At 46.6% G+C, this 27,481-nt stretch overlaps 2 protein-coding genes and 1 long non-coding RNA gene across 8 annotated transcripts; 2 read left to right on the top strand and 1 right to left on the bottom strand.

Annotated features, from left to right (window-relative positions):
* The first annotated feature begins 11,656 nt into the window (after positions 1-11,656).
* LOC120708173 (lysosomal Pro-X carboxypeptidase-like) lies at positions 11,657-21,841 on the top strand. 2 transcript variants are annotated; one of them, XM_039993297.1, is made up of 10 exons: positions 11,658-12,133; positions 12,235-12,421; positions 12,535-12,668; positions 12,749-12,861; positions 12,946-13,069; positions 13,360-13,509; positions 13,610-13,765; positions 20,756-20,835; positions 20,916-20,965; positions 21,238-21,841. In XM_039993297.1, exons 1-10 carry the CDS (start codon positions 11,750-11,752, stop codon positions 21,402-21,404), a joined length of 1,545 nt encoding a protein of 514 aa, XP_039849231.1. In that variant the 5' UTR covers positions 11,658-11,749; the 3' UTR covers positions 21,405-21,841. The 2 variants fall into 2 exon arrangements, with proteins under 2 accessions (XP_039849232.1, XP_039849231.1); XM_039993298.1 differs by lacking the exons at positions 20,756-20,835; positions 20,916-20,965; positions 21,238-21,841 and adding an exon at positions 14,053-16,914 and having other exon boundaries at positions 11,657-12,133.
* On the bottom strand, positions 14,159-19,765 carry LOC120708171. 2 transcript variants are annotated; one of them, XM_039993296.1, is made up of 2 exons: positions 18,167-19,765; positions 14,159-17,397 (listed from the first exon to the last, which is right to left on the bottom strand). In XM_039993296.1, exons 1-2 carry the CDS (start codon positions 19,728-19,730, stop codon positions 17,393-17,395), a joined length of 1,569 nt encoding a protein of 522 aa, XP_039849230.1. In that variant the 5' UTR covers positions 19,731-19,765; the 3' UTR covers positions 14,159-17,392. The 2 variants fall into 2 exon arrangements, with proteins under 2 accessions (XP_039849230.1, XP_039849229.1); XM_039993295.1 differs by having other exon boundaries at positions 14,159-17,393; positions 18,173-19,765.
* Positions 21,842-25,033: 3,192 nt separating the features above from the next.
* Positions 25,034-27,374, top strand: LOC120708170. Of its 4 annotated transcripts, XR_005689258.1 has the most exons (6): positions 25,053-25,343; positions 25,444-25,556; positions 25,684-25,887; positions 26,009-26,176; positions 26,464-26,732; positions 26,821-27,374. It is a non-coding gene; the product is annotated as an uncharacterized LOC120708170 (long non-coding RNA). The 4 variants fall into 4 exon arrangements; XR_005689257.1 differs by having other exon boundaries at positions 25,034-25,343; positions 25,444-25,887; positions 26,299-26,732; XR_005689256.1 differs by having other exon boundaries at positions 25,057-25,349; positions 25,444-25,887.
* The last annotated feature ends 107 nt before the right edge of the window (positions 27,375-27,481 follow it).

The following is a 27,481-nucleotide window of genomic DNA, read 5'->3' as shown; positions in this document are numbered from 1 at the left end:
GCTCGGCTGCATGCCCCCAACGGCTGCTCGGGCTCGCTGCGGTCCGCTCGGGACAATGGAGCTGTGGCGGTGGGGGCGCGGAGAGGCCCCGGCGTGCGCGGAGCGGCCACAACGGTTGGGCGGGGCGGCCATGGCCACAGGCGAGCTCCGGCCTCCCCTGCCCGCGAGCTCCGGAGCACGTCTGCACTTCTGCATGCTCGACCAACAAGCTAGCGGGCCTGTGGAAATGTTCCACGCTTCCCAGATTGTTTAATTGGAGCGGTCTGGTTGGTAGGAAGGAATGGTGCTTGCTTGTTGCTTCGTGCTCGCCCATCCGTGGCGGTGGTTGGAACTATTTGCATGCGGCAGCGGCAGGGGCAGGCGGCGGGCTCCCCTGCTCCGGCAAGCACGCAAGGGCGCGACGCACGGCCGGACGGAGGAGGCAAGGGCGCGATGCGGGAGCAAGCAAGGGCTCCCGTGCTCCGGCGGAGTCTGCGACGCGCCGCCGGACGGAGCCCGCGACGCTGTCGCCCCCACGCGCATCTCCGGCCATGCCGCGGCGTCCATGGCGAGGCGGCTCTCCTTCCTCGCCGCTGGCAGGCTGGATGGTGGAGGCGCGGCGGCCCTCCCTCGGCAGCCATGGCGGGCCTCACTGTTAGAAATTTAGGCAATTTCAATAGCAATTTAATTCAGGAAAAGATAAATATATTTGTGACATTAGATATGTGCACGTGTGATTTAAACGTGATGAACATATAGATGATACTTATTATCATAAGAAAAATATACCCAGCGGCAGAGCCGGATGCACTAGTCGACATAGTGCTTGTTGGTGTAGTCGTTCCACTCGATGCAGTGCAGAACGGAAGCAGTGCCGATCACCAAAGACGTCGGGAAGAAGACAATCACCGCAGCACCAAAAAGGAGAGGACAAAGCGAGTAGTCGTGCCACAGCGACACTCCCCAAAAATATGATTGCCGGCCTTCACCCGAGCAGGAGAACTCGTGGACGGCAGCGTTTCGGAGGCCTACTCTTTCCGTTCTTGTGCGCGCAAGAACAGGAACGGGAAAAAATAGTTCAGCAGCAGAAGTAATGGAATTGTTGTATGTCAGTCAGGGAAAAAAGTGACCAACAGACACTTTTATCATGCGCATACGAAAGGTGAAATGCAGGAGGTGCCCTCTCATTTCCGCATTGTCATCAATCTCCAGAAACTCCTAAGTTAAGGAGGAAACTCCCGCAATTACTCGCAGAAACTCCCAACTTAAACAAGATAACTCCTGCATGCCTTGATAGACAAAACATCACATGCATGCATGTATGTTAATAAGCGAAACTTCTGCACTTAATTGACTTCACGCATGCCATAGTCATGTCCATTCGCTCACAATTCCAAATGGTATTAAACCATCACATACACACTATTTATACATACAGACCTTAGAGTTTATTTGATATATTAAATATTATATGAGCAAAGCCTATAATATATGTAACAATCCCCACCAAACTCTAAGGCATGTAAAATAATCTCAAATTCATAATTCTTTGATGTACCATAATTTCAACGGAAACTGTTAAATTGAACATCCGTTTAGAACAGAGATTTCACTCACTCACAACTGAACAATGGACTATGCCTTGAATTGACAGTTTTGTGCGAAATGAGCTTCACCAAAGTTTATATCATGGTACTAGGCTGCTATAAGCATCCCCTCTGTTTTGAAGCATATAAGTCACACTTCAAAGCCTTTCATGAGCATCTAGAGATTACTCACATCCCATAGACTGTGACTAGCAATCGAACTCATATAGGTGTGCTCCTTTTAAGATATTTTGTAGGACAATATCCCTGCTTAAATAAGCCACTCGGATCACATTAAGGATTCATCCAACCTGCCATATAGCATAGGAGAAATGGCGCATCTCCAATGAGTTTGGACTTCTAAATAAGGGTCTCTCCCTTAGTCAACCACTAGCTTGTTTCGCCATTCTAATTTATGGGATCTCCGATCACATAGAACATGTTGCCACTATGGTATGACTTCAAATGGGTCTCAAGCCCAACTCCCTCGACGCACCTTCTATCACATTGCGTGACAGACCCTTAGTGAATTGATCTGCCAGATTTTTGGACATATTCACATAGTCCAATGTAATTACTCCGAAGTTTCTTAATTTTCTGACAGATTTTAACCGCCTTTTCACATGCCTAGTCGACTTCATGTTATCCTTAGAACTGTTCACCTTGATTATCACTGTCTGATTATCACAGTTCATAGATATAGCCGGTATTGGTTTCTCAACTACCGGTAAATCCATAAGGAGTTCACGAAGCCACTCAGCCTCAACTGCGGCAGTATCTAATGCCATGAGTTCTGCTTCCATTGTTGACCTCGTTAAGATGGTCTACTTGCAAGACTTCCATGAAACAGCGCCACCTCCAAGTGAGAACACATATCCACTTGTGGCGTAAATTTCATCAGCAGCAGATATCTAGTTTGCATCACAGTAACCCTCTAGTACCCTTGGATACCCGGTATAGTGAATGCCATAGCTCATAGTCCCTTTTAGATAACACAATACCCTCTCAAAAGTATGTCAATGATCATCTCCCGGATTTGAAATAAATCGGCTAAGTTTGCTCACAGCAAACGAGATGTCTGGCCTTATTGCGCTAGCCAAATACATAAGTGAGCCAATTATTTGAGAATATTTCAATTGATCTCGTGCTATTCTTCTATTCTTTCTCAATAGCACGCTTGAGTCATAAGGAGTTGGAGCAGGTGTGCACTCGTTATACCTAAAGCGACTTAACACCTTTTCCACATAGTGGAACTGCACAAGAGTCACCCCACCATTTCTTTCATCTCTTAGTAGCTTTATGCTAAGAATAACATCAGTCACGCCCAAGTCTTTCATCTCAAAGTTACTAGACAAAAAGTTTTTCACTTCCTTGATCACACTTTCATTATTTCCAAAAATTAAAATATCATCTACGTATAAGCACAGGATCACATCTTCATCACCACCAAACTGATAATATACTCATTTATCAGCTTCGTTCACAGCAAAGCCTGCTGATGTCAAAGTTCTGTCGAATTTCTCATGCCACTGCTTAGGCACTTGTTTAAAGCCATACAAAGATTTTAATAATTTACACACCTTTCCCTCCTGACCATTTGCTATAAATCCATCAGGCTGATCCATATAGATCTCTTCCTCAAGCTCTCCATTCAGAAAAGCTGTCTTAACATCCATCTGATGAACGAGAAGACCATGTGAGGCAGCCAATGATAGTAGCACTCTAATAGTCATGAGACTGGCAACAGGTGAATAAGTATCAAAATAATCTTCGCCTTCCCTTTGGGTGTAGCCCTTGGCCACAGGTTTTGCCTTGTACTTCTCAATAGTACCATCAAGTCTAACCTTTTTCTTGAACACCCATTTACATCCAACAGGTTTGTACCCGAACGGACGATCAACAACTTCTCAAGTTCTATTAGACATAATTGAATCCATCTCACTTCGCACCGCTTCCTTCCAATAGTCAGCGTCAGGAGAGGAGTATGCCTCTTCAATAGTTCTTGGTGTGTCATCCACAAGGTACACAATGAAATCATCACCAAAAGACTTTGTAGTTTTTTGCGTCTTGCTCCTCCTAGGAGCTTCATTATCCTCCTCCTCCGGACTTTCCACATGGGTTTCAAAATCAGCGTGTGTTATTGGTTCATGTGTCTCAAGGAATAAAATAGATTCATGACTAGAAGTGCTAGGTGTATTTTTTATAGGAAACTCAGTCTCAAAAAATGTAGCATCTCTGGACTCCATAATTGTACCAGCATGCATGTTAGTTACTCCAGATTTTATTATTAAGAATCTATACCCAATGCTATGAAAAGCGTAACCTAAAAAGTTGCAATCAACTATTTTCGGTCCGAATTTGCGTTTCTTAGCAATTGGTATGTTTACCTTTGCTAAACTGCCCCATGTACGCAAATATGAGTGTGTCAACCTTTTATTCTCTCATTTCTCAAATGGTGTCTTCTCTTTGTTTTTCATATGAACTCTGTTAAGAGTATGACAGGCTGTCAGAATAGCCTCATCCCACCATTCCCAGGACATTCCCGATGTATCTAACATGGCGCTAACCATCTCAGTTACAGTGCGGTTCTTCCTTTCAGCCACTCCATTTGACTCAGGAGAATAGGGTGGTGTTCTTTCATGAACAATGCCGTGTTCCTCACAAAACAAATTGAACTCATTTGAGAAATACTCTCCACCTCGATCTGATCTGATATGTTTTGTCTTTCTCTCAAGTTGATTTTCAACTTCGGCTTTATAGACCTTAAAATAATGTAAGGCTTCATATTTTGATTTTAACAAGTACACATAGCAAAATCTAGTGCAGTCATCTATAAAAGTCATGAAATATCTTTTGCCACCTTTAGTCAACTCTTCTTTCATTTCACACAAATCGGAATGAATTAGCTCTAATGGTGCCAAGTTTCTCGCCGCAACAGCCTTGTGAGGCTTACGAGGTTGCTTTGATTGCACACAAACATAGCATTTAGAACATGGTTCACAGAATTAAAACAAGCATCCGATAAAGACAAACGGAACAAGCCTCCGCTCTTATAGTCTTTACCAACAAAAGTTCCATACTTAGACAGAATACACTTATTGGACTCAAATACAAGTTTATAGCCATCTCAACACAGCAATGAACCACTAATTAAATTCTTCCTTATTGAGGGGATATGTTGCACGTTATTCAGTTGCACGGTCTTTCCCGAAAAGTAAGTTTCAGATCGACCATACCAACACCATAAATAGCCGCACGTGCTCCATTCCCCATCAGTAAGGAGGAAGTCCTCCCCACCTGATAAGAAGAAAACAAAGAAATATCAGCACACACATGAATATTGGCACCAGTATCAATCCACCAATCAGGTGTATGACAAACTGAAAGAACTATAGGTAATAAATTACCATACCCCGATGTTCCTCCATCAGCCTCAATCATGTTAGAAGATTTCTTGGGCCTATACATGCTCTTCTCGCATTCTGCGGCATAGTGTACCTCGACACCACAAGTATAGCACTTGCCCTTTCCTTTGTTCTGTTGATTCTTCTTCTTCTTCTTCTTCTTCTTAAAAGGAGTGGTGTTCTTTTGTTTGAGCTCTTGCTTGAATTTCTTCTTGTGGGAATTTTGAGGACCTTTCTGTACCACATGGGCACTAGAAATTGCCTCAACAGCTTTCTTGCCGCGGACATTCTTATCTCTCGCCTTCTCTTCAATATCCAAAGAGCCAATGAGATCGGCAATGCCAAACTCTTATCTCTTATGTTTTAGAGAAGTAGCAAAATTAGTCCAAATTTGTAGCAGCTTGGCAATGATGCAGCCTGCCACAAAATTTTCTGGCAGCACACAGCCAAAATTCTCGAGTTCTTTCACCAGTGTTTGTAGATCATGAGCTTGTTCTAATACAGAACAGCCGGCTCTCAACCATTCTGTAGTCATGAAACTGTCCATGACGTACAACTCGCTACCAGCGTCAAAAGCTCCATATTTGGCCTCTAGTGCATCCCACATCTCTTTACCAGTGGACATCGTCACATATGTATCCACTATGGATTCTCCTAGGATGCTGATCATTGCCTCCTTGAACGTAGTATCCGCATGTATGAACCGCTGCTCATCCTCAGCAGTATGCGGTCCAAGCGGTCTAGGTTCGACAAAAAAAAGCAGTGCATAGAAGAAAACCATAGAATACATCTTTGACGCCATCTCTTGTAGTGAGCACCCTCAAAAGTATTTGGTTTCAACATTTGTGCAAAGCCGGTAACCGAAAAATGCCTATCACGTTTTTGGATTGTTAGAAATTTAGGCAATTTCAGTAGCAATTTAATCCAGAAAAAGATAAACATGTTTGTGACATTAGATATGTGCACGTGTGATCTAAACGTGATGAACATATAGATGATACTTATTTTCATAAGAAAAATATACCCAGCGGCGGAGCCGGATGCACTAGTCGATATAGTGCTTATTGGTGTAGTTGTCCCGCTCGATGCAGTGCAGAACAGAAGCAGTACCGATCACCAAAGACACCGGGAAGAAGATGATCACCGCAGCACCAGGAAGGAGAGGATGAAGCGAGTAGTTGTGCCGCAGCGACACTCCCCAAAAACGTGATTGCCGGCCTTCACCCGAGCTGGAGAACTCGTGGACGACAACGTTTTGGAGGCCTACTCTTTCCGTCCTTGTGCGCGCAAGAACAGGAACGGGGAAAAACAGTCCGGCAGCAGAAGCAATTGAATTGTTGTGTGTCAGTCAGGAGAAAGAGTGACCAACCGACACTTTTATCATGCGCATGCGGAAGGTGAAGTGCAGGAGGTGCCGTCTCATTTCCGCGATGTCATCAATCACTAGAAACTCCTAAGTTAAGGAGGAAACTCCCACAATTACTCGCAGAAACTCCCAACTTAAACAAGGTAACTCCTGCATGCCTTGATAGACAAAACATCACATGCATGCATGTGTGTTAATAAGCGAAACTCCTGCACTTAATTGACTTCATGCATGCCATAGTCATGTCCATTCGGTCACAATTCCAAATGGTATTAAACCATCACATGCACACTATTTATACATACATGCCTTAGAGTTTATTTGATATATTAAATATTATATGAGCAAAGCCCATAATATATCCAACACTCACCTCTCTGCTCCCTTCCTCGGCAGCGGGGGTGACGACGCTGCGGTGGGACCACGGCGGGTGCGGGGGACCATGGCGGGCTGTGACATCCCAGAGTTTTAAAATGCTAAGCAAGAAATATTAAACCTGTCATCATGCATCATTAACCAAGAAGCATTGAAATGAATGCACGTGTCTGCATGAATGTCTCTATGTATGTGTGTTTATGTGTATTTGAACTCAGGTGAGAAAACTTAAATAACTTTTAAAATGATGCAAGTTTGCATCTGAAATTGAATTGACATATCACTAACATCATGGTAAACCAAAGTCTAGTTGATGTCAAGAGGAGAAAATAAAATTTTACACATGAAATGACGAGTTCTTCAAATAAAAGCTTTTAAATGTTTAAAATATCTTTCAAATTGAAACAAACGGGTTTTAAAAATGAATTTCAAATCGTTGCTCAAATGAACTTTTGCCTAAAATCAAAGTTGTAGAGTTTTAAATGACGAACAACTTTTGTGTTCAAAGTTTTTCGAGTTGCCACACGAAAATGGGAGAAAATTTTGAATTTCAAAGTGTATTGGACATTTTCAAATGCACTCAAGTTTCAAATTTTATCTTTCAAATTGAGCTTCAAATGAATTCGTGCCTGAAATGAAAGTTGTAGTATTTGAAGTTTTGAACAACTTTCGTATTTAAAAGTTTTTCATTTGACCTTTGGAATAGGGAGAAAAATTTAGTTTACAAACTGGAATTTTTGAACTTCATTTTATTTACGAGACTGCCATCACCACCATCTCCTCCTTCCCTGTCGCAACGCCGTCGCCCCACCGTTCGTCGCCGTCTCGCCGCCGGCCACGCGCCGCCCTCCCCGGCCATACTCGCCTCCCGAATCCCGGATCCTCCCCGACGCTTCTCGACCCCGCCATGCGGCGCCGTCTCCCTGCGCGCACGCCGAGGCCTGCCGCTCGAAGCGCCACGGCGACGACGCGCCGTGCCGCGCGCCCCTTCTCCATCTCCCTGTGCCCTCGGCCCTCTCCTCCCCCTTGAGCTCACGCAACGCATGTTCCCGACCTCCCTCTCCACTCCCTTCCCATCTCCGAGCCGAATCGAGCTCGCCCCCGCACCCCGAGCGCTGCCGCACGCCATGGCCACCGCCGCCGCCCCTACCTCGCCGCGGAACCACCATCTCCGCCCCTCCTCATCCCAAATCGAGGCGACAGACCCCTTCCTCACCTTCCATCGATGCTCCCCAACCCGCTCGCCGCCGCCCAGGGCCATCGGAGCGCCGCCGCCGGCCGCCTGCTCCCGCGGAGCCCCCACCCCGGTCCTCCTCGGCCTAAACCGACCCCACCAGCAGCTCCCCCTCATCGGCCAAGCCTCGCCGCTTCCCCCTCGCTGGAGTGGCGCCGCCGCGGCACAGGCCCGCTGCCGGCCGCCGGAGCACGCGGCGCCGCCGCCACAGGCCACCCCGAGCCGCGCCGAAACCACCCAGAGGTAGCTCTAGGTCTCCTCTACCTCCCCCACCCCGGGCCCCTTGCCGCCGGCGAGCCTAGTCGCCAGAAACCGGCCGGCGCCGCCCACTGTCGCCCTCCTCTGTTCCCTCCCTCCGGCCTAGGGCCTTTCTGCAAGGCTTTCAATTTTTCCAGGGGCCTAGCCGCGAATGTTTATTTCCTTTTTGTTTTCAAAAACAGCAAACTTGTAAAGTCGATATAAATTCGTATAAAAATCAAAAAATACAAACTCAACTGTTCTGAAATCCTTGCACCTAGATCTACAAGTTTTGTTACATCCACTTTTGCATTTGACCAATAGTTTTATCTCTATATTAAATATTAGTTTTATCCACATTTGTATGTATCTCAAGTTCTACCCACGATCTTTAGCTGATTTTCGGAAAGTGTGCTACACCCTAGATGAATAGCTTACTGTAAAAATTTGAGGACATTTTGACAAATCTAGCTATAGGTTTCATTAGATCTAGGTTTATGCCTATGTTAAATAGAATTAAATCCACAGGGTTCTATACTAGTTTTCTTGAGCTGAAATTTTTACAACAGCCTTACCTTTATTTCTAGATGCTATAGAAAAATTTTGGGAATTTTTAGTAATGTATAACTAGTCCTTTTGATTTATTCATGAATAAACTTTGTAAATCAAAAACCCTAGTTTCCTTCATTAGAAAAATCTCGTATTTTCTTTACTAGAGCTTTTCCTTGAGTACATAATCATGACAGTAAAGTTTGAGCCCCTAAAACTCAGTATAATTGTTTGTATAATTTAAACTTGATTAATGTAGCTATCACTTGTTTTATCTTTTTCCATGCCTTGTGTACTGATCTTTTAAATCTGAAAAAAATTATAGTAATATCATCTTAGGATAGTCAACGTTCAGTTAAATTTTCACTACCATTACTTGCACTATTTGACCTATACAATTTAACCTTTAGTTAGGAGGAACTTTATTGTTGGATTACACACTGGTGGACTAGTCTTTGTTAAGGTGCTGGTGTTACATGAGTTAGTAAGATTTTGAAACCCACCCCGTTCTTTTATGAACTAAATTTTGTTAAATAACTACTCTATAAATGACTGCCCAAGAAATATTAATTGACAAGTTTCCCCTACCAACTCACTTTAAAAAATAATAACACCTAAATCGCTAAACAACTCGGAACTTTGCATTCATACATATGCATTGTTGCATTTCATTTAGATACGATAGATGAACCACGTGAAGGATGTGATGTTGGAGCCGAGCCAGAAGACGGTGAATGGTGGACACGTCTAGAAGATGGACGGATGGATCCCGATGTGCACGACCGAAGGAAGATGCTCGCCGAGCAACTATCCTTTAACTAACACTGACCTAGTGTTAATCCCAGACAAGCCTCAGTGCATCAATCCCAGTATTTTAAATGCTATTCAAATTATGTTCCTATTATGTATCTGTGCATTTACGTTTACAGGAGTTGACTGGAACCTTAGATGCATGATCCTAGGTACCCAGGTACTGGTTACTAGAAGTTAAGTGCGAGTAGATGCCCTGCTAATTAGGACCGATAAAAGTCGAGTGGTTTCCTGTCGCTCGCGAGATGATAGGTTCTCTACTACATACTGCAGAATATAAGGTCTACGGGCGGGGTCAGGGTACTATGTTTCTGGATGAGACCCCGTCTATTTAGTGCAGAAAATACTAAGGCCACAGTGTGTGGTAGTGGTGGTTAAGCGTTTGAACATACTAGACACATGCCGAGAATATGGTAATCGGTAAGCTTAAGTACTGGATTGAACCGAGGCTGGAACATACCTCCCCACTGTTTTGACTTTGGTCTCATCGGGGATGACGGGTGCAGAGCCGGGCTTTGTAGTCGAGGGCGGTGGGCCTGTTCCGTGAAGCGGAAATTGAAGGGAAAAGTTGCACGTGTGACTCTGGGAGTAACCACGTGACGTGTGTTTAGGTCTACATGGCCAGGTTAACAAAATCGATTCGAATCGTTCCGCCGCTCACGGACAATGAGACTGCTTAACCCTTTTGTCACATAGATTAAGAAGTGGAAGATGATGATGATGATGAATTTGGCTGGTTGGATGATAAAAGATAATTGTTTTCACCATGTATGCTATTGAATAGATGCTCACCTAGAATGGTTAATTGAACTAGAACCTGAAAGCTAAAACATACAATTAAGGATATACTCTTTACTGCTTTTCGGCAAAACAAACCCCTCAAGCCAAAAGCCTTGCATGTCTAGATTAAAGGCTAAGTATACCCTTAGTCGGGTAAGTTTTGCTGAGTATTAGTATACTCAGCCTTACTTGTGGCTTTGTTTTTCAGGTAGTACATCGGAGGTTACGGTTGACGTCATGTACGGGCTTCATCATGACGTCTGGTTTCGACGCTTGACTATCGTTCGTTTTTCGTCAAACTTGAACTCTGTTGTACTTTTATAAATTCAAACTCGGTTTGTAATAATAACAATCAGTTTCATACTCTGTACTGTAAAATTTGTAGAATGTTGCATTCTCTGGACTGCTTTGTCGATCCTGTTTCAAGTGGTTTAATCGGGATTTTACCCGACAGCACAGCCGGATTACTCTGTTTTAAGTGCGTGTTAACCCTGGTTGCCGTTTCGGTGATGGTTAGCGCACTTAAGCCGGATTAATTTAGGCGGGGCTGCCACACGGGCGTAGGCGGACCTTGCGGGCGCCGGATCTGCGCAAGCTCCACGCCCCTCGCCGGCCTCCCCATCCCCACCCTCCCCGAAGCGCGAGGTGGAGGTGGTCGTAGCAGACAAAGGGCCTTCTTGTGGCGGCGGGGTTGCGGATCCATGGCCGGGGCGGCCGGATCCACACCGGCAGCGGCGCGCCATGGCGGGGCGGCGGACGGCCGCGCGGCAACCTCGAGCTAGGCCATCGCGTCCTCGTCCCTCTTCCTCCCTTGTATTCTGGTTGGCGGCGACGACGAGTTGGTGGTGGTTGGGGCTGCGCGCGTCGGGAGGCCGGGTCCACGCCATGTCGGCGATAGCGCGCCGTCCGTATCAACTCTGGAAGTCGCGGACAGGAGGAGGCTCTCTAACTTAGAGTCATTTACAGACGTCCGCTGCAGATAATTTTTGCGCCAAAACCAAGTCTAAACAGCTTCCCGCGTGGGATAGCGCTCCCACTGCCGGACAGCCTAATACAATGACGGCCCGTGCCCATTCGTGCCTAGATTTTAGGGCCCATCTAGCTACGTTCACGTGCGCGACGGCCCGAGCAGTAACCAAGTGCACGCGCGTCATGCACCACGTCAGAAGGGCCCCCCGTTTTCTCGCAGGCTCCACCCCCGGACAGCCTAATACAATGACGGCCCGTGCCCATTCGTGCCTAGATTTTAGGGCCCATCTAGCTATGTTCACGTGCGCGACGGCCCGAGCAGTAACCAAGTGCACGCGCGTCATGCACCACGTCAGAAGGCCCCCCCGTTTTCTCGCAGGCTCCACCCCCCACTCCAACGAACTCCTCTGTTTGGTGCTCTACTCAGGCTCGTCGGAAGTCGGAAGCGACAGCCACGACGATGCGTCCGCTCCGCTGCCTCGCCGTCCTCCTCGTCCTTGTCCTCCTCCCCGCGGCCGCGTGGACCCTGGCGCCTCCCCGCTTCCCGGGGCCCCAACCCCGCGCGCGGCAGGGAACCAATGGGGTGGGGGCCTACGAGTACGAGACCCGGTACTTCCGGCAGCGGCTGGACCATTTCAGCTTCCCCGGGGTCGGGGACGAGGACGAGCCGGCGGCGTTCTTCCAGCAGCGGTACCTGGTGGGCCGCGGCGGTGGGTGGGCCGGCCCCGGCGGGCCCATCTTCTTCTACTGCGGCAACGAGGGCGACATCACCTGGTTCGCCGCCAACTCCGGCCTCGTCTGGGAGGCCGCCCCGCGCTTCGCCGCCCTCGTCGTCTTCGCCGAGGCAATCATTCTCCCGCCGACTCTCGTCTCGTATTCGTCTTCTGCTTCCGTTTCCTTTTTTAGTCAATCTCGCGAGCGTGTCGTTTCGCTTGTGTGCTGCAGCATCGTTACTACGGGGAGTCCATGCCGTTCGGGAGCAAAGCCAAGGCGTACAACAATTCCAAGTCCTTAGCGTATCTAACGGCCGAGCAGGCGATTGCTGATTTCGCTGTGTTGCTCACTGACCTCAAGAGGAACTTATCCGCAGAGGGCAGCCCCGTGGTGCTCTTTGGGGGCTCATACGGTGGAAGTAAGATAGGAGCTTCCTTGAACTCTTGATTATGCGATACATGGTGGCTTAATTATCAATGGGTTTCAAAATTCAATTCTATGCTGCTACTGATACTTTTCATTGGGGGGCAGTGCTAGCTGCTTGGATGAGACTCAAATATCCACATGTTGCTGTCGGGGCACTCGCATCATCAGCTCCAATCTTGCAGTTTGAGGACATCGTCCCTTCTACCATATTCTATGATCTCGTGTCGGATGATTTTAAGGTGTATATTTTGCATTATATTGTGCTTTTGGATTAATGCAAATATGACACTAAAGTTTATTTCTGCATGTATATGTTTAGAGGGAAAGTTTAAGCTGCTTTCACACAATAAAAGACTCTTGGAAAGTATTAGATGAACAAGGAAACGGGCAAGATGGTCTTATGAAACTAAGCAAAACTTTTCACCTTTGCCAGTGAGTCATCGCCCATTACTATTTACTACCTTTTCTTTCTTTACACTAAGCTCTTTTCTTAGTTAAGTACTTTTTTTTTTGCAGGACACTGAAAACAAGTGGGGACCTTTCAGATTGGTTGAGCTCAGCATACAGTTATCTTGCCATGGTGGATTACCCAATTCCTTCAGAATTCCTCATGCCTTTGCCGGCCAATCCTATTAAAGAAGTTAGTTCTTACACACCAATTGCCATAGATTGTATATCACATTTCTGCTTATGCTCTGGTTCAAAAAATGCATAGATAAATAATATTCAGTACAATTTTAAAATACGCTGTTATTTTTCTGCATTATTTATAGTATTCTGTTTCAATAGACCAATAATCACAAGCACTCAACAGATGAATCATGATGACCCTTTCTAGCTGTGTGCTGCTTCTTACACTCAAGTAAAATTATCTTGTTCTATTTTATCAATGTTGTCACTACTTAATAGAGTGTACTTTCTCTATTTCAGGTGTGCAGGAATATCGACAGCCAACCTGAGGGTACTAGTATTCTGGAACGCATATACGCAGGAGTAAATGTATACTACAACTATACCGGTACTGTTGGCTGCTTTGATCTGAATGATGATCCCCATGGAATGGGTGGATGGGATTGGCAGGTCTTCAAACCACAGTTTCAATCTGTTTGAATGCATTACGTTTCTTTGGTCGCCGCGCCACTATATTGTGTTGCTTATGGTTCATTCTTGATTCAAACAGGCTTGTACTGAGATGGTAATGCCTATGTCCTACAGTGAAAATAGGAGCATGTATCCACCATACAAATTTGATTACGCTTCCTATGCTGATAGTTGCATCAAAAGCTATGGTGTCAGGCCAAGGCCTCGGTGGATTACTACCGAATTTGGTGGGCATGTAAGTTTTTTTTTGTGTTCAATAATCACAATATTATCATACAACAAACGAGTTCTTTTGTTTACCTTCCCAGCTAGCTTGTTTAATAACAGACCTCCAATGAAACAAACATGAACCTTGTTTAGATGAAAATATTTTTGGTTATGTTTACCCAATTAACCCAGACTTTAACGGTCAAAAATCCAAACTTGTTTATATACTGGTAATGTCTTCAGCGAACATATTTCGAATCCTGATTGGAATGTTCTTCCTGGTCTTGGACAATGTACGCCGTTGACGCATTGAAGCGCCAAAACATTTATTGAAGTGGTGTAACACTCGTGGCCTCGAGATCACTCAAGACGTGAGGAAATTAACAGAAGCACAAGAATTCCATGGAGGAAGGAGGACAGCTTCCTCTTCCGTGATGAGTTTGTTGATAAGATAATTCGATACTGGTTCGGTTACATCCCGTGGCTTAATAGCTCACGTCCACATTTGGCCTCGGGCCCACAATTCAGCAATTACTAATAAAGTTCTATTACAGATAAAACTATATAGGTAGCGTATTTCTTTAGTGCGTCTTCTCCTCCTGTAGACGTATACTTGCTTGGCGTGGCGACAGCCATGACATTGCCCCCCCCCCCCCCCCTCATGCTGGCACCTGTCCCCAGGTGCCCACCACAGGAAACCTCTTCTGAAGAACGTAGAAGTCTTCCCAGGTAGCCGCGTCTGAAGGAAATCCCGTCCACTTGACCAAAGCCTGCGGAATTGCCGTGTTGCCCTTCTTCACTAGACGACGATCCAGAATGAGTTCCGGTCGTGGAGAGTGAGCACTGAGGTCCACGAGCTTGTTAATGTCCGAGAAGACTGGAGTATGATCAGGTGTATAGGGCTTAAGCTGGGACACGTGGAAGACATTATGAACCTTGCTATCAGCAGGAAGATCAATCTTGTAAGCAGCAGTACCAATCCTCTCCAGAATAGTGTAAGGGCCAAAGAACTTGTAGGCAAACTTAGGGAATGGACGGTTAACCACTGAGCTTTGTGTATATGGCTGTAACTTCAACAGTATCTGGTCCCCGACAGCAAAGTGTCTGTCCACTCTGTTTTTATCTGCTTGTAACTTCATTCGGTTCTGAGCCACTGCCAATTTCTCTTTTAGCATGGTGATGTGCTCGGCTCTGTCCTGCAACATCTCAGTGACTATAGGATCAGTAGGTGGAAGCTCAGATGGTGGAGGTACTAGACCCAAACTAGGTTCATATCCATAGAGAGCTTTGAAAGGTGAACACCCCAATGTTGTGTGGAATGAAGAGTTGTACCATAATTCTGCCATAGGCAACCACTTTTTCCATTTAGAGGGAGATTGCTGAACTGCACATCTCAAGTACATTTCCAAGCATTGATTCACTCGTTCAGTTTGCCCGTCGGTTTGCAGATGATAGGCTGTGCTGTGTAATAATTTAGTGCCCAAAGCTGTGAATAATTCTTGCCAGATGTGACTGAGGAAGATTCTGTCCCTATCAGACACCATAGTGTTAGGAATGCCATGTAACTTCACAACAGAATCCAGCAACAACTTGGCCACTTGGTGAGCTGTAAAAGGGTGTTTCAGGGGAAGATAGTGGGCATATTTGGTGAATCTGTCCACAATGACCCGAATAATATTAGAACCTTCAGAGATTGGCAAACCCTCTATGAAGTCCAGTGATATGTCCTGCCAGGCTCCCTCTGGTATTGGAAGTGGTTGGAGAAGACCTGGTGGATGGCAATGTTCATGTTTAGCCTGTTGACACACCACACATTGTTTCACAAAATCCTCAACTTGCTGTTTCAAACCCTTCCAGTGAAAGAGGTGTTTCACTTTGTGATAAGTAGAATGAATCCCAGAATGGCCTCCAATTGGACTAGAATGAAGAGCTAAAATCACTTTGGTGCGTAGTGCAGAGTTGTTAGCAACCCAAATGTGGTTATCTTTCTTGATGACCCCCTGTTCCAGATAAAAACCTCTTTCATCAGGGGATTTAATGGCTAAAGATTGCAACAATGACTGAGCTTCAGGATCAGTATAGTAAGAATTGAGGACCTCCTGAATCCAAAGAGGAGTAGCTTCAGAAACTGCCTGTAAGGCCATTAAATGTCCCACACGAGAAAGTGCATCAGCAGCTATGTTTTCTTTTCCTTTTTTGTACACAACTTTGAATTGCAGACCCATCATTCGAGTCATGGCCTTCCTTTGTAGGTCGGACTGTAAGTTCTGCTCAGTCAGGTAGGACAAACTCTTGTGATCAGTTCTAATGATGAATTCCTGCCTCTGTAGATAAGCTCTCCATTTCTCCACAGCCATAATTAGAGCCAGAAATTCCTTCTCATATATGGACAGATGTTGATGTTTGGGTCCCAAAGCCTTGCTGAGAAAAGCCACAGGTCTGTCCAGCTGCATAAGAACTGCTCCCACACCAGTAGAGCAGGCATCTGTTTCAATGGTAAAAGGAAGATTGAAGTCAGGAATTGCTAGGACTGGAGTATGGGACATAAGCTGCTTCAGATTGTAAAAAGCCTGATCAGCAGCAGGAGACCAACTGAACTGATTCTTTTTGAGCAGATTAGTGAGTGGTTTGGCCACAATTCCATAATTCTTCACAAACCTCCTGTAATATCCAGTGAGTCCAAGAAAACCCCTCAATTCAGTTGTAGTTGTTGGTGTGGGCCATTGCAGCATAGCTGCAGTTTTGGTGGAGTCAGTGGCCACTCCATCTCTAGAAATCACATGTCCCAAATGCTCAATTTGTGTCTGAGCAAAGGAACACTTACTGCTCTTGAGATAAAACTTGTGTTTCCTCAGTTGCAACAGAACTTCTCTTAAGTGGCCAGATGGGCTTCCCATGTAGGACTGTAGATGAGAATATCATCTAAGAAAACTAACACAAACTTTCTGAGGAATGGCTGCAGAATATCATTCATCACACATTGAAAAGTGGCTGGTGCGTTGGTGAGTCCAAAAGGCATCACTCTAAATTGGAAATGTCCATGGTGTGTTTTGAAAGCAGTCTTATGCTCCTCTCCATCTGCCATACGAATTTGGTGGTACCCTGCTGTCATGTCCAACTTAGTGAAGGACTGTGTACCAGCCAATTCATCCAAAATCTCTTCGATGATGGGTAGAGGAAATCTATTCTTCACTGATAATGAGTTAAGTCTACGATAATCCACACAAAATCTCCAGCTTCCATCCCTTTTTTGTACCAATAAAACAGGAGAGGCAAAAGGGCTTGTACTGTGAGTGATCAAGCCTGACTGTAAGAGAGTTCTTTGACCTGCCTTTCAATCTCATCTTTGTGCATGGGGGAGTATCTGTATGGTCGAGAGTTAACTGGCACAGTATCAGGCAAGAGGGGAATAGTATGATCATAGGGTCGTGGTGGAGGTAATGCACTGGGTTTGGAAAACACATCCTCAAACTCAGTCAGCAAATTTCCCACAGCTGATGAAATTTCAGGAGAAGTAGAATCCACCAAACTCACCATGGCCAAGGCCCAAATGTCATTACCTTTGTGCAATCTGACCAAGTTGTCAGCTGAGAGTGGAGCCACTGTTTTCTGTGAGGACTGAATACCCTGCAATGTTATAGGCTTGCCCTTGTGTTCAGTGGCGGAGCCACCACTAGGGCGAGCCAGGGCGGCCGCCCTAGGTCCCTCCAGGTGAGATTCAGAGTATATTTGTTAATAGTAAAGGTAGCAGAGAATGAGAAGGATGGATCTGAAAAACATAGGAAGAACATAAGAGAAGAGGGAATTAGTTTCGCATAACATGTTACTTGAGAAAAGAGTAAGAGTTCATACAAGTTGTTTGATACCTTTCCTCCTCGCACGCACTTAGTATTTAACTAGCGACTCTCTTGTGTTTATATGGATTGGGCCTGATATGTGCGGGCAGGCACATCTAGCGAACCCATTCGCGTCAAGACAAACACTAGGCTTCCTGGTGCGGCAGCCCATAATAGTAGATGTTTCCTCCGGTTCGTGGGTGCTGACGATATCCCCCGTTCTCAACTCCGGCAGGGGCTCATGACGGTGCGGCGGCGCCCCCCGAACGCGAGGTCGAGTGGGCTGCGGCCTCTTAAGTGGTTCAACCTAGCGCCCCAACCCAGCACTGCATCTTCTTGCCACCATATGCCGCTGCCAATTTCAGCAGTTCACCATCTACCCCCCTACAGTCCCGCTCAGGCGCTCACGTTCCGCGCCTGTCCGTCCTGCAGCCTCATCTCGGCACCCGTCGGTGGCGACAGCGGATCCCGTGCGCCGCTGACGTGGGCGCCTACTATCGGGCAGCAAGCCTCGGCGTCTCGCTCTGGCCGTATAAAATTTTTATCGTAGATGTCCGCCCTAGGTCATTTTCTGGGCTGGCTTCGCCACTGCTTGTGTTGGAACTGCACAGAGTAAGTATCCCGGTGACAAGTCATAGGGCTGTGTAGTTTTAACCAGTCATAGCCTAGAATGGCATCATAACCTCCCAAATCCAAAACTTGCATATCTGTCACCATAGTGTGACCCTGGCACCACCACTCCATTGCTGGAACCAATTTATCTGTGACTAGGCATTGTCCATTAGCAACTTTAACTTGTTTGGGTGGCACTGAGATAGGTGAAATTCCCACTTTAGCTAGAAAGGAAGCATTGACAAAACTGTGTGAACTCCCACTGTCCAAAAGAACCACCATGGCTTTGTTCTGAAGCATTCCTCTGAGTTGCAAAACCTCTCCATGAGCTGTGCCTGCCAATGCATTGAGGGACAAATGCTGCAACTCATCAGTGACTGAATCTTCCATTGCCAATTGGGTCAAAACCTCTACTGAGAGTGGTTGATCAAGATCATTGAGCACTAGAGTGTGAACCTGTCCTTGGGGCCGTTTGGTACAGGAGGCAGCATGAGCAGCATCATACTTATCACCACAATACATACACAGTCCACTGGATTTTCTGAAATCCCTGAGTTGTCTCTCTTTCCATAAGGAGGAATGAGCACTGGAAGTACTTTTGGTGTCAAATCTGGAAGAAGAGGAAGTAGCACTGGATTTGGAGGTAGGAGAGTATCTGCTGGTTTTAAACTGTTTACTCTCTAATACTTGCTGCTGCACTTTGGCTAGCATGATAGCTCTTTTCATGTCCTGAGGTACTTGAGATTGAACTCCCATTCTTAATTCATGTTTAAGGCCCTTAATGAATTGAGTGACAAAATACACTTGATCAAAACCAGTGTTATGCATTGTGACCTGATACTGAAGATCAACAAATGCAGATATATAGTCCTCCAAAGTTCCATCCTGAGTCAAGGAGACCAATTCACCAATAGCATCCCTGTAATCATAAGATCCAAAGTGGTCCTCTACAGCAGAAATAAACTCTGTCCACGAATCTAAGTCATGAGTGAGTTTGTGCATTTGTAACCACTTAGAAGCATTGTCATCCATATGCATGGAAGCAGCAGTAACCCAATAGACCTCAGGGATGTTGAAGATGCGGAAATAATCAAGACACTTATCCTTCCAAATAGTGGGATTCGCACCAGTAAATCGAGGAAATGACATCTTAGGAAGTGCATGTCTAGAGAAACTGTGGGAATCAGTACTCACACGGTGGGAAACTGGAGGAGGTCTTGGTGAACGATCTTCATGCGCCCGAGAGAATTCCCCTTGTTCAAACCCCCGTGATTGATCCTCCCGATGGATTGGCCGAGGAGAGGGTGGATGCATCTGTTGGCGATTCAGGGTGAGACGGGCCACTGCCTGACCTGTGGCATCCACCTGTTTGGCCAGAGTCTGCTGATCCTGAATCATACGCTCCATCACTTGAGCACTTAGATCCAGTTGCGCAGAAATCTGTTGCTGAGTCCGATCCATTGCCCCGACCTTGGTAAACAAGAGATCGATACTCGCAGTGAGATTATCCCACTTCTCGTCCTCCCGCTGTTCCGAGGAAGCCATTGCCTCCAGCAACAACGTCGTCTGCACGAAAGGTTTGGGAGGAGCCGTGGTGAACCTGCCGCAAATCGAACCGCGTCGACAGGAATTACTGGAATCGATCCCCGCAACAAGATGTCGCAAGGCCGAGATAACCAAACCGAATCCGTTTGCGAGCTCAAGATCGACGGAGTAGTTGGGTTCACCGGGGATAATTGAAGCGGAGCACCCTGATCCCGACTACAGCCTAAGCGGCGCGGTGGAATTGGTGTGGCCGACGGCGCCGGAACGGCTAACCGGCGGTTTGCAGTGGCCGCCGTCGACTGGAAGTCGGTGGGCGGGGCGTGGACATCGGAATCGCCTGGATTACCGACGGAGCAGATCCAGATCGCTGGAATAGCGGATCGGATCGAGAATGAGATCGTTGGTGACGACTCGAGCGGGAGCACGCCGAGGATAGTGGAATCTGATACCACTGTAACACTCGTGGCCTCGAGATCACTCAAGATGTGAGGAAATTAACAGAAGCACAAGAATTCCATGGAGGAAGGAGGACAACTTCCTCTTCCGTGATGAGTTTGTTGATAAGATAATTCAATACTGGTTCGGTTACATCCCGTGGCTTAATAGCTCACGTCCACATTTGGCCTCGGGCCAACAATTCAGCAATTACTAATAAAGTTCTATTATAGATAAAACTATATAGGTAGCACTATTTCTTTAGTGCGTCTTCTCCTCCTGTAGACGTATACTTGCTTGGCGTGGCGACAGCCATGACAAGTGGCTTATTTAATACACAATCCATGCTCCTTATTTGACCTTATTTAATTCCCGCCCCATGGCATTTGGCTTGTGCTGTACTATCATTTAATTGCACTAGAGATTACACACATGATGCTGAACCTTATAGACATGCTATATATTGCTCAAATTTTGCTAAACTGATTCTACTATGCCAATGCCTACTGAATTATTTTATCATTTTGGCGGAACATAATGTATAGAAGGGTTGTGTGATTTCGTCTACTGGATTCTTTTTTCTCTTCCAGAATATTACTACGGTCTTGGAAAAGTTTGGTAGTAACATCATATTCTTCAACGGGCTTCTAGATCCATGGAGCGGTGGAGGGTGAGCAAATATCACTTTATCTTTTGATCTGAGCCATTTCATTGCCTTGATTTTTGACAAGCTATGATGTAACATTGCAGTGTCCTGAAGAATATATCTGAGAGTGTCATTGCCATTGTGGCTCCATTAGGTACTGTATTGTCCCCAGTATACCTTCAGTGTCTTTATGCAATCCATCTGTACTTCTTAGTTTTAGTGACACACAACAGGATCAACCAATGTTTATTCAGTCCATACTTAATGCAATCTGATACTGCTTCCTAATTTAGATTTAGAAAACTTAGTAGGTAGTGCATACAAAAACTTAAGATCAAGTGAAGGCTGCTTATATACTGCTTCATCTCGACCACACATCAAGTGTACCAAGATGACTGTCATGTTTTTTTTTTCATTTTCACGCAGGAGCACATCACATCGATTTGCGCCCCGTGACTCCGGAGGACCCAGACTGGTTGGTAAGCCTGAGAGAATCAGAACTGAAGATCATATCTGGCTGGCTATCAGACTACTATGGGGCGAGAGGGGCACTCTTCCAGCCTGTGGCTGTCAAGGGCTCCTCAGCATCCTGAGGAAATTACCGTCGCTCAGATCTAAATACGTGGTCTCGGAAATAAAAGGGCACCATCTGCTTGCGTCGCTGCAGAATTGCCAAGTCCCAGCCACAGCGGCTGCTGCGTCATGAAGAATGAAGATCATGTTGATCGGATACTGAATTTGCTCCTGCATCCTGTGCCATTACCAGTGATATGGCTGATGGCTCGCAACGCTATCAGATGGCGCGTGCCTGCACTATACATGGGTGCCGGTGACTGGTGAGGTCAGAAAGAAGAGCACTGGATAGTGTACGCCGCTTTCGCAGTCGCAGCGGTCATGTAGACGGGTACCGGGCTGATGTGGGTGTCGCACCATTTCTTTTTCACCCTGTTTGGATCATGCTAAAAAGTTTCATGCTAGGCACTTTGATCATTAATTAAGAGTATTAAATAAAGTCAGTTTTCAAAACTAATTTCAGAACCCCTGCGCTATGAACCCTGAAGAATATAATGAGATCTTTGACCGCGTGATTAGAGGATGGTTACTGTATCATCACTGTAGACAATCATTGATTAATTACCGTCATTATATTCGTCGCGAAAAGTTACACCCATTCTTGAAAAAGGTTTTGCAAATAATTTTTATCTAGTACTCCATGCATTTAAGATTTTTTTATCGGGAATCGTGTGCTAGGATTTTGGAATGGGAACCAAACAATTTGTGATGGAATCGAAAGCCTATCTCGCAGTATTATCCTTGCCTAAACTCCCTCCCTGCACTAGAAACGTCTGGCCTAGGAATCCTGCAAGGACACGAACACACCACCCACCATTGACGATAGGGACCAACGTCTGACGGCTGATGCTTGCGCCACCGGCCACCGGAGCCGTAGCCGGGAACGTCGACCGGTCAAGCGCTACAAACGGCCGTCGCCGCGTTCCGGAAGGTACGCGTGCGACAGCAGCCGCAGTTCGCTGGAAACCCCACGCCGCCGTCCGGGTCACCAGACCGCCGGTTGTTGCCGAGGCCCGAGGGGAACGGCGAGCGGTGGAGAGCTCGAGGAAGAAGAAAAGCGTCTCCCCGTTTCCTATTATACTCCGCGCCTCGAACACAGTCCGGGGGTAGGACGGTAGTTGAAATGCCGTGCGCCCCCCGCCCGGGTCGGGGATGCCACTGGCCGGTGGCCACTCGCCGACGCCACCGCCCACCGAGGCACCCGGCTGACATCTTCGGCGCAACCACGCTCCCATGGGCGCTACCTCGAGTCCCAGTGCCCAGTCACCGGCGGACGTCCCGCTGGCGCTAGCTCGTCAGCTTGCTGCCCAACGACGCCGCCCCGGCTGAGCCGCCGCGGACGGCAAAACGGTCGATGACGCCGAGAAGAGACATACCCGGCCTCGATCCGGCGTCCATCGTCACCATCGACCATGCCGTTGCCGTCTGATGAACTTCGCCCCAACTCAAGCTGCTGCCGCTGTCAAAGGAGCAGGAGGCCTCGCGCGCGCTCGTCGGCTTTGTGCCCGACGAAGCCGGCCCGGCTGCGCCCGTCGCCATGGACGCCACGCCCACATGACATGCACCTGAACACCGTAGAGACTTGATCTCGCCCATCCCACCTGGGCGGCCGGCGTTCATACGCATCTCTCGCCGCTGCTACCTGCGCCAGCGCCACCGGAGGCGTAGCCTCCAAGGGGGAACAGCTACCGGTCAAGCGCGAGAGGACGAAGAAAAGAAAAGAAACGGTATGCGCTGGAAATCCTGGCCGCATATTTTCCATCCGACGTCTGTCAGAGGCAATCCAGGGTGGACGGTATTTCATTTACCGTCCACCCCGGAAGGTTGCCGGGCGTCGGGCTGCCAGTCGCCACCGCCCACCCGGCCGACATCATCGGCGCAGCCGCGCAATCCTGGCCTCCGCCTCGAGCTCCCCAAGCCCTCGGTCACGTGCGCTCGCCGGTTTGCTGGCCGATGCAAGGACGCCGCCGGCCCGGCCGGTCGCTCCCGTCGGCGCGGTCGCCAAGGCCGCCAGATTGCCAGAAGCACAACCGATCGACTCCGAGATGACACGCCGGCCTCGAGAATCTCTCGTTGCCAGCGACTCGGTGGCGTTCATCGGAGTTGGGAATCGATGTACATGGTACTATGGGCAGGGGAGTTTGGCCTTCCAAATCATTTTGATGCAGAAGCAAGCTCTGAGGACTAGCGTCCAGATCCAAGCACAAGAGATGAAGAAACTTCAGTCCAAGCACAAGAGATGAAGAAGCTTCAGTCCAACAGCGGCCTCACCTTCCTGACAAAAAATAGATCACGACTGAAGCGCTGAAAAATGAACGCCTTCAGTGGCGTCTGCGCGTTCGAATGCGTTGCAGTAGCTGTTTCAGGCTTTCGGAAGATCAGCAGTCCTGAATGCAATGCGCGTCAAGACTTGATGACTGACCTTACCTGATCTGATTACCTGAAAAATCGAGCTGGTATGACATTCCTGACAGGTTCAGGTACTATGGGTTGGGTTACTCGGTCCTTCAAACTTCAAAGGGATACCTTTGATGATGCAACATAATTCAACCAATGCCAAAATGTAAGCCATAGAATGCTACGGTTCTGGTTTCTGTTCAAGTAGAGCGAATCTACTGCATTAGACTATTTGACTGCGTTGGTTGACGTATCAGCAAAGTGTCAGCCATGGATTGTATATAAAGTCATATTCAACAAATAAAAAAAATTATGTTCTTGGGAGAAAATGTATCTGCAACAATACCCTTGACGACATGTTTACAGGCATTTGCTTCTTGTTTGCCAGAAGTCGTCGGCAAAATTCTCCAAGCGCACAAATGGGGTATAAATTGTGGTAGTTGGCATAGTTGAAGTGTAACTGTATCTGTAAAGGAAGAGTTCAAGCATCCAACATGGTCCTACCAAAATAAACAAGACAAAAATGAAAGAACCATAAGCATCTTGCTTGCAAACATTAACAGTTTATTAGACTGCTTTTTTTCGTCGATGTTCATACATAATTCATCAGCATACGACTCTGAACTCCGGAGTATCTGTGACTGTGAACCATCCCATTAAAATCTTCGGTCTTTGCCATCTCACCGCCAATCCATCATGGAATGGAATCCTCTTCGACATAGCTTTTATTTGCCTTGATCTGCAGTTATTGTCACCTGGGCACTGATACTTGAACTGGCCAGCGACACCTCGGCGGCATTCCTGCGCGTCCACCTCCACGCCGGTCTAGTCTGGTCGGATTAACCCGAACACATCCAATCCTCCCCGTTCACCAAATCACCGCCGAGGACACAGCGGAGTGGCTTGACATGGCGTTCGGGTCGCGGCCTCCACCCTGCTGCGATCTCTCATAGGTCACCGGACCACCAGAGTTGCCGAGGCCGCCGGACTCCAGAGGGGAACGGCGAGAGCGGAGGAGAGCTCGAGGAGGAAGAAAAGCGTTTCTGTCTTATCATACTCGGGGCGTAATCTGAGCCGCACATGTGCCATCCAACGGCTCAGAGATAATTCTGGGATGGACGGTATTTCATTTACCATCCACCCCCGGACGGTATATCAGTCGGGATGCCAGTCGCCACCGGAGTGTGGTTTCTCCACCTGTGCCGGCCCGGGCAGGTACGTTCACCACCGTGGATGCAGCTTCAAAATTCGTGCTGCCAGATTCTCCCCCGAAGTTGGTGCCACCAGGATGGGCCGCCCATCGTCTGCCTGCCCACCGCAATGCTTTCCCAGGCACCGAGCAAGGCAAATTTGTTGGGACCCACTCCTCTCCTCGTATTCTCCTCCCTGGTCTGGCCATAGCGCCTTGACGAGCATGCATTCTTCTCCACAAACTCAACAATGGAGTCTTCCTCCTCTTCTTAGATCCAGATTTTTCGGAAGTTGGTGAGGAGCCCCAATGGCGGTTGGAAAAGAGGAACGGAGCCATCGGAAAGAGCTGGTTCAGCGTATTTCAATCGACGGTACATGTACTAGCCTCGATCTTGTTTTCTACTCCCCGGTTCAGTTTACTTTTGGTTGATTTCCCGGCCACACAATCTCAATCTGCCCTTCAACTTCTAGAACCAGCAACGGGCCGGGATTTGTTTCGATTGAACCAGCAACGGCCTGTTCATAGCTGCTACCATTCATGCTCCAATCACACTTCAACCATGGAGGCATGGGGAATCAAATGGGTCTGTTCTATTCCTAATCGATTTCCGAAACTAGGTTCCGAACCATCTTGCACTGCATCCACTGTTTGTTTTTACGAGTATTTTTCTGTCTACATTTCTTGTTTGTTCACAAGCAAATCAGGTGCAGGAATGACATTCCAGGATATATATGGTAATGAGAGCCGGCAGTGGAGTGTTGAACACTGCAGCTGATGAGTTGAATGGAAAAAAATGGTAGTAGCAGCGTAGAAGAAGGATTAGACCTCCAATGGATATTCAGGAGTTGTTTGGATGTTGAAAGTTACCCTGTGGAACATAACTCATCTGTGGAAGCTGAATCTTCCTCCATTTGGTAAGTATTTCCTGATTGAAATAGACAGCCATTTGGAACATTGCATGCCTTTGACCATTATTATTGATACTGAACAACTGATTGTTTTTCCCTTTGCATTGATGACTTGTTCATTGATAAGCGTGGGAGATGGTGGCAGAAAGTCCATAGGACTTTCGACAGGAGAGGAGGCTGCTGGCAACCAGAATGAATCAGTGCAGTTTGTCTTAGAAATGGAACACGAAGGGAATGATTCTGCCCAACGCACAATGATCAGTACAGAAACTGTAGCTCAGCCATGGCCTAAAGGGTATGCACCTGCTGACCATTTTTTTGGTGCCTACTTAATTAGTGGAATTCAGCTTTGTGAAACAGAATTTGTGCCATCTGGCTTGCTAATGATGGCCCCCTGTTTTTGTTGTTTGGTTGTAGAATAGACATTGGGAAAACTATTGTTTATGATAAATATTCTACCATGTTCTAACAAGAGATGCACATGACTAAAAGATGCACCTGATCATTACATATAGCCCATGGGTGACAACAAAGCTTGATCAAAATGAGTTGTATCTATATCTAGTTCCCTTCCTTTTTCAGTAAGAGGCTGCCTCAAGGCACCTAAAGGGTGCCCCCAAAGCTTAATGGGTGCAATCGAGAGGGCGCTACACAATTCTTCAAATAGAAAGGGTAAATACACCTGGAATGACTTTTGATTGCGTGAGTGAAGCACAAGAGTTTTATTTTATATATATATATATATATATATATATATATATATATATATATATTCTTGGGAGGATGGATTTGGTACAAAGGAGGAGGATAAATATGGGAAAATAATGCAAGAATTTCAAAGCCAGTACCATGTAAGAAAAGGCTTCTTGATTTGGAGATTCCATAATTAGTTATTCTTTGAAAAAAAATGAGACTAACCTTTACAACTAATTGTTTCAGGCAACCGAGTTGCTAATGTTAATGGAAGTTGTTGTGAGTATGCTGCTACCGAAACAGATTGTGAATCCATCGGAACTTGTATGGTGCAGCAGGATCTAGTGCTAGTTTGAGTGAAAATGAGGCGTGGTGTTCAAAGGATGAATCGCTACAAGACAAGGAATGAGATAATAAGGGAGAAATTGAAGCAGTTAGGGAGGAAGGTTTGCAAGAAGAAGAAGAAAACAAGAAGTGTTGCAGCACCCGCGGGCTTGATGACCAACATGTCAGAATGCGTAACAAAAAATGTTGGTATTACTGAGAATGGGGAGTTCTAATTTCAACTGATGCTAGTATCTGGACCTGATGGTAGATGGTGTTTTGGTTGTTGGACATGCAAGATTTGCAGTGCCTACAATCCATTTTGCATGTAGGTCCCTTTGATTGATGGTTCATGTATTTGCGTGTGGATGCCAAGTTATTATCTTTTTATATCACTACTAAATGTATTGTTGAGACAATTTAATATACCACTGGCACGATTCAATGGAAAATATTTGGCACTGTTGACCAATCTATATTTGTCTGTGTTTTCCAACCTAGAAAGTTTTTTTTGCACAACTTACTACTAATCGATGAAGTTTGTTTGGGTATTCATTGTTGTTATCTGAGTTGGTGCCATGAG

The sequence above is a fragment of the Panicum virgatum genome, chromosome 5K (genome assembly GCF_016808335.1).
Source record: "Panicum virgatum strain AP13 chromosome 5K, P.virgatum_v5, whole genome shotgun sequence".
NCBI classification, from domain to species: Eukaryota; Viridiplantae; Streptophyta; class Magnoliopsida; order Poales; family Poaceae; genus Panicum; species Panicum virgatum.
This window is presented reverse-complemented; position numbering and strand designations above follow the sequence as displayed.

What these genes read in the sequence shown, in the direction of transcription:
- LOC120708173 (XM_039993297.1), top strand. Translation starts at nt 11,750, where the DNA reads ATGCGTCCGCTCCGCTGCCTCGCCGTCCTCCTCGTCCTTGTCCTCCTC. An exon ending in TCGTGTCGGATGATTTTAAG is followed by an intron (nt 12,669 to 12,748) that starts GTGTATATTTTG and finishes GTATATGTTTAG; the next exon opens with AGGGAAAGTTTAAGCTGCTT. An exon ending in CTACCGAATTTGGTGGGCAT is followed by an intron (nt 13,766 to 20,755) that starts GTAAGTTTTTTT and finishes TTTCTCTTCCAG; the next exon opens with AATATTACTACGGTCTTGGA.
- LOC120708171 (XM_039993295.1), bottom strand. Translation starts at nt 19,730, where the DNA reads ATGGCTTCCTCGGAACAGCGGGAGGACGAGAAGTGGGATAATCTCACT. An exon ending in TACTTACTCTGTGCAGTTCC is followed by an intron (nt 17,394 to 18,172) that starts AACACAAGCAGT and finishes GCTCCGCCACTG; the next exon opens with AACACAAGGGCAAGCCTATA.